Below are 9,325 nucleotides of genomic sequence, written 5' to 3'. Positions count from 1 at the left end.
TTAGACAACGGGGAAATCCTGGCCCCTGACGATGACCAAGCAGCCATGGCCTTTTAGCAGGTGTTTATCCCCAAAGGCTCTGTACTGCCTCTTTCTATGGGAGCAGTAGCTCTTTCTGAACCATCATCACTTTGATTTGGTCGATCTCTTTGGCACAGAAAGGTGGTCTTGAGAAAGTGCTACTAGTTTCTGTGTAAAGGCAGCCACTGGATGTCCCAGGCCTCCAGCGACAGAAAGCCTTCTTAAAAAATATGAGAACAAAAATAAGGCCAACAAAATGGAAGGTGCTTTGGTTGTTGGTCATACAGAAGAGGCTGGAACAGAAAGTGAGACAAACTTCCCTCCTGCCCGACATCTCTCCCTCAGAAGCAGTGGGATCATCAGAGGACCCTGTGTCTTTTCTGAGCCAGCCACGAGTACCAGGCTTTCTTGGCTCGAGCAAGGGAGGTGCTCTAAGCCCCACATTTCTAGTTCATATTCAACAACACCCACATTGCAGGGGTGTGTGTACAGGAATGGAGGGGATGGATATTTTTCTTGCTCACTCCTTTCATCACCAGGACAGAGAAAATGAATACTGTACAGCTATGCTAAAACACTTAATCTGCCTTGGGTAGAAGGAATCAATTTCCTGTATTAAGTGCTTCCCATAAAACACGGGTTATGGGAATGAGTTCTCTCTCCCCCATTAATGCTGCACCACAGCCTCCTACTGGGAACCGCCAAGGTCACTCAGGAGGCCCACGGCCATCAAGGCAGGATAAGATCGTCTTAAAATCGTCTTGAACTCCTTACCTTGGTGCTTGCTTGATGGGACTGTTTTTATTCTGTCCTCCTTGCTGGGCAATGGCAAGCAGTGCCACAGTCAGAGGGCAGCAGGAAGGAGGAGGGACAAAAGACCAAAGGTGCACTTTTGCTGAGATGAAATGTGGGGAGCTAATGGTTAATGTCTCTGGTCCCTGTACACAGATTAAATAACCCCAAAGAGGGGCATGAGAAGGTTTTTATAATTCTTTGGGAGAAAATAAATTTCAAGTACACACTGAATCTAAAATAATTTTCAACTCACTTTCAAACCAACCTACTGAGCTCAAGGAAGGTCATCTAATACTCTGACACACTTTTAATCTACTTAAAAAAATTGACAGGAAAAAGAAAATTTCAGATGTTTTTTATTCAAAGGTTCTCAAAAGAAATAAAACAGAAAAAGCTAACAATCTGATCAAATGTACAGTTCAAAAATGTCTTTTGGCGTTTAACAACAAGTCCTAGGAAAGAAAACTACAGAGTTATCTTGAACCGGACAAATAAGTTACCACTGGCAAGTTTGTGGCACTAGTAAAACAAAATAAAAAATTAACTCTCTTGATCATATAGATATCTCTATGAAAATCTTTTTTTTTCAATCTGTACAAAAGGTCTTTCTTCATAAATTAATTTTTTTTTTATAATTTAATGGCTGTCTACTATGTGATGTTTAACTGACTTTTTTTTTTTTATGTACAGAGGTTATGTTTCCCAAATCTTACCCAGACGAGTATGGCACTTAGTTCAGACATTTCTAGCAGCAGATTTGCCCTCCCCTCTAACTGAACTATCAAATTTCTGTCTTAACTAATGCAAAAATATCAAGTAGTGAGAGACCCGGGTTTATAAATGTACTAGGTACACGGAGGGCACTGCGTTCAGTCTGGACTTTCACAAAGCAGTAATATTCCAGGGAGCATAGAACCAATAATACCACAACTTTAAAAAAGGAAACAAAAACAAAAACAAAAACACATTTCTCTTATGACTACGTAATTTTCAATAGAATCTACACTTCTCAGAGCAGCAAGGACTTTTGAAACTATGAAATGTCACTGACATCTAGAATCAAATACAAGCATAAAATTTAAGAACTAAAAAATACTCGAAAGAAATAACTGCTTAGCCCTAGCTCCTGAGCTAGGAGGATTTGGTCTGTGGAAACAGGGAGGGCCAGCAACCTGTCCCAGCACAAAAGAAAATAGACTCTGAGGTAGATAACTGATCACACACAGTTGACCAGACAAGTACACAGTTTTGGAAGACAACTTAATTTACCGTTGCTTTTCAAACGTATGCAATTATCTTAATAAAAGAGCTTTAATAACAGTGAATCATCTTGTATGTACTAAAGTAGAAATAACTGTGTATTTATGAATCAGGAATTTCATAGTTTCAAAATTGGTTTTTCTTTACACTTAACACTTGTAGTGACGATGTAAAGTGTGGCACTGCTTGGATCCAAATCTTCCTTCATGCTTTTTTGTTTGTGTGTGTCCATACATCAATTAAAATTATAAAACCTAAATGCAAAGGTACAAAAAAGGCACATTCTCCTAACCGCAAACTGGTCCGGCAAAAATAAAGAGCACAGAAGATGTGATGCTGAGACAAGTTGGAGCTACTGGTTACTGGCTCTTCGGTCTTTGGTGAAGTTACCTTTAAAAGTGCCAAGTAATTTTTATTTCTCAAATTTACGTAATAGAGAGAGGAGAGAGAGAGAGAGAGAGAGAGAGCTAGTAGCCAATCGTTTTGCTTCTATCCATATCTCAGCTCATGTTTGAAGATAAATCCTTACTTTTAGCTTTTGCCATTTAGTTGCAATACCAACATCTTTCTATTTGCCAGATCTCAGGCCTAATTCGCATTCTAAAGCACTATCATTAGTATAAAGGAAGGACAAAACATTCGGGGACTCCCCTCCCCCACCCCCCACCCCCAGTCCCAACACTACCTACACTAAATCTAGAACATCAAGTTAGGTTTTTGTTTTTTTTCCTGAAAAAAGGCAAAAAAGACTTTACATTGCATCATACAGCAGATATCCTAAATCAGTCAAACTATCAGAGGAAACTGTTGGCATACAGCCATACAAACAATTTACCCTATTAAAAGTTCCCCAGTCAGAAAATGTGTTTCACACAAATCGTTTTTCCCTTCTTGCATTTCACTACCTTACACATTATGTGAAAAATCATTAAAAACACCTACTACATATTTAAAAAAGCCAAAATTTCAGCAACTTTTATTGACTACCTTTTAAAAGCCCTATGCTGCTGTTTTACAAGGCATAATAGACCAGCTCATTTGGTCAAAGCATTCTACATCATTAGTTTGAACTAACTTTTACTGAAACAGCTACAGCATCAAAAGAGTTAAGGCAAATTGGAATTCATAGAAAAGGATAAGACACTTCACACTACATTGAAAGAAAAACGGAAAGCGAAGAAAAAAGACACAGACGGCAACACTGAATTACAGCAACACTCGCACTGCAAGCACAGAACACCGCGGGTGAAGTCGGACTAGTGAAACGTCAGAAAGCCCATTTCATACAGCGTGAAAAAACACAAATTAAACACAAAATGAACAAAACCACAAAAATCCGGTCATGCACTTGGATAAGTCTTCATGGTCTTTGTGCATACCCAGAAAATTGAAGTTTTCTTTTTCTTTTTTTTCCATTTTTTCTTTTCTTTTTTTTTCCTTTTTTTTTTTTTTTTTTTTGCATTGTAACATTTGATAAAAATCTTTTTGGGGTTTTTTTTTTTTTTTGTATTTTTTTTTTTTACTAAAATAAACCTGTTCAGGGGAACAGCTACTAGATGAATTTAAGGGTTTTATGCACCTTATAGAACTTATAGCAAAAATAGTTTTAGTTGATTTCATTATAAATAACGTTTTCAAGAACCTGTGCAAAACTGTCAATAATTTCCTAAAGCACAATTGATCAGAAAAATCCATGATTGTTCAGCCTTCACACCCTTCTTCATGTAAGAACACCCTTCTGTACATCTGGAAGAGAAAAATAAAAGACAAAGGCTTTTGTACATTTGATAGAACACACCACAGAGTTTTGTAATCTCTTTTTGGTTTTAAAGATAAAGGTGTTTAGAAAAGGCTGTGCTCATCCCTGGCAGTAGGCCAATAAATGCAAACTCCGGAACTGAGGGTCACTTTCTACACTTCGAGTCCAACTTTGAAATCTGGGACCTGCAACATACTTTCGCCAGAACAAGAAACCCAAGTTCTGTCCAGTTATTTTACTGCAATCTGCATGGTAAAGTAAAAAGGTTTGAGATTTGTGGTCCAAGTGAGAGCTGGTAATGCAACTTCTCAATCTCCTAAGTCAAGATACTGCTAACCTTGCAATGCTAGATTATGCAAACTCTTGTGCTACATATCCTTGAGCTTGTGAACATTAAAGTAAAATCAATGTAAAATAAATGTGCTGTAGGACAAATTTGATGCCTGTTGTTTTCTAATGTTACACATTTTTGGGGAGAGTTAAGAAGGGAGAGAGTAAATATATATTCGACTTCAACATAAGTACCTTTTGGAAAGAATACTTAATTGCAAATCCACAAAAATCACTGCTTTGAACATTTTGATAACATTGGATTCCTTAGCCATGATCACAGCAGTGTGAGGAAATCTCAGTTAACCTAAGTACCATCCACGTTGATAAAAGAACCATTAGATTTTTCTCTTGACCTGAGCCCTACAGTGATGGAGACCTCTCCCTCATACCTCACAGTTACTTATTGGGTTGAAAGGTATATGGAGAATGGTCATTAGACGTCTCTACAGCCACCTGCTGCTGACCACTCGCCTCCTACAACAAAGCAGAACAGATGAGACATGTGAGCAATGAGATCCAAACGCTGCTGCCCAGGTCTGACTGAGTCCAGCATCTTCAAAACAAGCACTCTTTAAAGTAATTTTCTTTTTTTAAAAAAGTGATTTTCTTAAGGTCATGTAGAACTTTCAAGGTGAATTATTTCCCCTAAGAAGTTCAAATACCTGGTGCACCCAAAGAGCCTCCCACCCCACATTTATGAGTTGTCTTTTCACACCAAGCTACAACTTATCAAACAAATCTCTTATCCCTTTGGGCCAGATGTGACTTGAAATTCAGTGTTTTCAGGTTTTAGGATCGGAAATATGGTATGCATAAGCAGCATGTCACTGAATATACACAGTGGGGTCCAGGGCTGTACCTCATAGTCAACCACATTAACAGGTCTGCACTGGAAGACATAACTATGCACAGTAAGTGGAGAAAAGATCTGTGTCTTGCATCAGTTTGGGTTGGGTATTGCTGCAGGTCAAGTTATTTGCTAAAGTAGTTACAAAGAGAATTTTTTGTTTGAATGCTTTTTGTGTATTTCAGAATTGCAGATAAAAGATTTTGGGTTTGGGGTTTTTGTAACTACGATTGTCAATAATTGCACAAATTTAAATTGACCAGCTGCAAACAAAACAACAATCATCCCCCTCACTCCCTCCATCCCCCATATTCAGCCACAGTCCTAGGGGCTGCTTCTGGAATTAGAACCTATGGGATCTGCTTGGAAGGTGCAATTGATTGAATTGATGAATTTCCTTGGAAGTTTAAGGGTACTTTGCTGTAAAACGCTATTTTTGTCCAAGCTTAATTAAAATCTTAATTTAAATGTCAGACGTATTTCATGTCAATATTGTATTAGTATCTTCTATAACAAGAACAAGGAGTTATTTAGCTATACCAACAGCCTCTATAAAAACAGGTATGGTTTGTTCCTCATCCCTCTAAAAGTTTTGAAACATCAGTGTTTTCCAAACATCTCAATTATAACTGATTTTGCAATTATTATGATTGATATACTAGTAATCTTTGGTACTAGGATTACTGATTCAGCTTTATACCTTAATTTGCCTGTAAGCACCATTTTATAGGATTCAAGATAGAGCCTTGAAAGGGAAATGAAATGTGTTACAAGCTTAGAAAATGTTCTTGGGAGTCTTGGAGGTGTGGCCTGGATGTCACTACACTAATTTGTATGCAGAGAATGACGATTCATAGTTAAAAATAACTCTAGGTATATACTCCCTCTAAACTGAAATCTTTATGCAAATGTGTGACTTGATCAATTTTCCTTTGAATTTCATCTAATTTACCCATTGCCAGAATGGTCTGTACCAACCTCAACAGGAACTGCCGTCGTCTGCACGTGTGTGTACTGTGGCAAATAGGCTCCTTGCATAGCTGATGTTGCAGGCATGTACTGAAAAGAAGAGTATGGTCAAGATGGGCCAGGACAAGCCATGCAAAATTCTGAACACTTGGGGAATTTTGAGGTGGGATGACAAGTATTTGGAAGTCTCAAAGAAGAAATGTAAATGGGCTCAAAATTTAATTAGTATACTAACATCACTATATCATATGAAAGGCAAAGCGAATGCTTTCTACTTTTTGAATTTGTCAAAGTAAAAATCCCACCTTTCTTGGAATTTCCTAACAAAGCAGCACATGGGTGAAGATCATTAAGGTTTTTTATCCTCAATGAACATCATTAATGTGCTATTTTAAAAGCTCTCTTCTCAAAGGGCCTCATTATTTCCCAGAAGTCCCCTGAGCTAGTATCCAGAACTGTCTCACTAAGTGGAGACCAAAGGGGTAAATGACTTACTAGATCTTTTAACAGGTCACTGCAGAATACGAAGTGGACCCTTGCTGACAGGCATCCGTTTCCAAAGGCAGGAGAGCTTTCTAGCCAACCTCATTGGAGGTAAGTGGCCCGTATAAGCCTCCACAAGAAGCCACTGCTAGCTTTGAGTGTAAGTGGGGAAAACATCCTAATACCCTTTGTTCTTTTAAGCCACCATAGATATGGTCTGACTTAAAAGCTCTTGGTTGTTTTATCCAAACACTGCCCATATCAACCCTGGAAGTTAATCGGGTATGATATCAGCTCAACTTCAGTGCCCAATTAAGTCTCCTGGACTCTGGGGAAATAATTCAGCATAGAGATCATGATTCAATGTCCCCAAATTCCATAAAAAAAAATAAGTGAGGAGAAATCCCTTGTCTTTGCCACCATGTATCACCTTCATCTTTTGATTCAGGAGACCAGGTCTGCCAGAATGAATGAACAGGACTGATTATTGGGGCTGGGTAAAGTCAAGTATGGGTGCTACATTCTGGTAAAGAAGAGATACTCAGGGGACCAACTTTTAGTTCATCAATTAATCAAGAAATATCTGAGTATTTACTATGAGGAAGGCAATGCGTATGTGTGGAGAGGAGGTGTCAGGAGGTCAGACATATCGTTGACATCACAGAGCATGTGACTGAGAGGGAAGACACAGGCTGCATTAATTTACACTCTTCTCTTTGCCGAGACTGATGATATTAATTTGCCACCTACTGTTCCGGTGTTGCCTAGTGACAGATGACTCATCTGCTGGGCCAGAGGGTTGATCATAGATGCGGGCTGTAGTGACATGGTGTGCTCCATTGAGGGAGTTAACACGGCACCCTGGGAAGTTGGAGACAAGAGCCATGTAAGATACATGTTAAGACAAGAGGGAGGGAGTTACAATTCTGTTATCACTTTTTTTCAAAGGAAATGCCTGTTTGTTGAGGAATGTGAAACAAAAATAACCTCCCCTCAAATTTGCAAATGGCATAAATTACCTCCTTAAACTCTTCTAGAGTGTATTTCCTGAGACTTTTTAAGGAGCACTCACTTTATGGAAATCCCTGTATTAACCACCTCTCCCTTTACCTTCACTTAACTGTGAAGCAAAGCTAGTCCAGCAGGAGGAGCTGTAACAGAAAATTCAAACTATTTTTGGCTGGCTGGGTTACAAAAGGCTTAATTATTTTTTTAAAATACATGGCAGTTGATCGTTTATGTGGCCACAAAATAATATGCTATATTGAATATTATAAATACCGTGTTTTATTTAAAAAAGTTCTATAAAGAAAGTCATTGGATTCAAGAGCAAGATCAAGATCACATTCTTCATTCACTCAGTGTTTCCCAGCACTTTCAACTACAATTTGGGGCCAGGACAGGGAAACTGATTCAAATATAATGAATAAGCCAATTTCAGATTATTTGACTTCATATTTTAAAATTCTGATCATTAAAAGTAAAATATAATTTAAAAAAAAACAGAGAGGAGAGGTGGGAAAATCACCAGTCACCCACTCTCTCTCCCCCACATCACTGTGAGCACTGTCAGGCTCCCACGGCTGCCCAGATTCTAAACTTGGCATGTTTTTACAGAATTGCAATGAAGGTACATAAACAATTACATACCCTGGGTTTCTGCTTTTCACTTAACATTTCATTATAAATATTTACCTAAACTACTGCATAACTGTCATTATCACAATTTTCAAAGATTACATGATACACTGATTGCATAAACCAAAATTTAATTAATTCTATTTTTGAATTTTTACATTTTCTGTAATTTATCCTATATAATATTCTTATGGATTATATAATTCCTCTCACTTTTGCAATCATCCAATGGCCTGAGAATACAATTATTCTAACACTACAAAATTAATGTTAAGGTTTTGCCATCATTATACTGGACATATCCCCTAAATACAGTTATTGATTGATATTAGATGCACAACTGTTGGCTGAGATCGATGTGCAGGCACTTTAATTCTGGCTGCAGGCAGTCCAGATCTGGTGGGAAAGGAAATGAATCCTCAGACAGGAACCTTCTGTACACTACGGTCTCCTAAAAGATGTTCAACTGAGCTATGTGCAGCTTTGGCTCTAAAAGTTGCCAAGAAAATATAGATGTGTCAGAAATAGTTTGTTGTTAATACATTTCATAAAAAAATTATGAACCAGGAGGGTCACGGTTCAATTCCTGGTCAGGGCACATGCCCTGGGCTGCAGGCTTGACCCCCAGTGTGGGGCGTGCAGGAGGCAGCCGATCAATGATATTCTCTTATCATTGATGTTTCTCTCTCTCTCTTTCTCTCTCTTCCTCTCTGAATTCAATAAAAATATATTTAAATTTTTTTTTCTTTTTAAAGGTTTAATGCGCATCCTCAGAGTGAGTGTAACATAGAAATGACTCAGAAGCCCAGAATATGCTGAAGGAGTTTCCTGCTCATTTTTCCCATTCATCTGTAGGAACTATTATACCAGGAAGCCCCCAAATGAAAAGTGAGTTCATTTCCAGCATTTTACAATAGGACAGCACAAAGGACCAGGGACATGGACTGCCATGAGCTTTTGTGTATGTGGGGGTGTAAATGAGCATACATGAGTTGGCATGTATGTATGTGTATGCATGTGTGCATACAGAAACATGTGTGTATGTAGACACAATAGCACAGAGCTTTTCTCCTGTGTTATTAACTGACCAAGTTTTATTTGCTTCTTCAGAGTCATCTCAGCAACTTTCTATTCAGAACTTATCCCTGGACTGCTGTTTCATACACATGATCTTACATTACATAGTGTCCTCTCTAGGTGTTAGGAGAGAAATTCCTGTC

The 9,325-nt window shown here is 38.3% G+C and overlaps 1 protein-coding gene across 14 annotated transcripts in view; it reads right to left on the bottom strand.

The window, feature by feature from the left end:
• Positions 1-2,509: 2,509 nt before the first annotated feature.
• RBMS1 (RNA binding motif single stranded interacting protein 1) overlaps positions 2,510-9,325 on the bottom strand; it is a gene marked incomplete at its 5' end in the record, with an annotated part of 228,193 nt that continues 221,377 nt past the window's right edge. For 10 of the 14 annotated variants that reach the window (XM_081095893.1, XM_081095882.1, XM_081095881.1 and 7 more), the window contains 4 exons: positions 3,535-3,822; positions 4,558-4,642; positions 5,994-6,074; positions 7,218-7,328. In XM_081095893.1, coding sequence (XP_080952019.1) covers positions 4,565-4,642; positions 5,994-6,074; positions 7,218-7,328 — 270 coding nt within the window. In that variant the 3' untranslated portion in view covers positions 3,535-3,822; positions 4,558-4,564. Of the gene's footprint in view, positions 3,823-4,557; positions 4,643-5,993; positions 6,075-7,217; positions 7,329-9,325 lie in introns of all 14 variants that reach the window. The other 4 variants (XM_081095884.1, XM_081095885.1, XM_081095890.1 and 1 more) reach the window with 1 other exon arrangement.

This window comes from Myotis nattereri, assembly GCF_964212035.1.
Source record: "Myotis nattereri genome assembly, chromosome: 7".
NCBI classification, from domain to species: Eukaryota; Metazoa; Chordata; class Mammalia; order Chiroptera; family Vespertilionidae; genus Myotis; species Myotis nattereri.
This window is presented reverse-complemented; position numbering and strand designations above follow the sequence as displayed.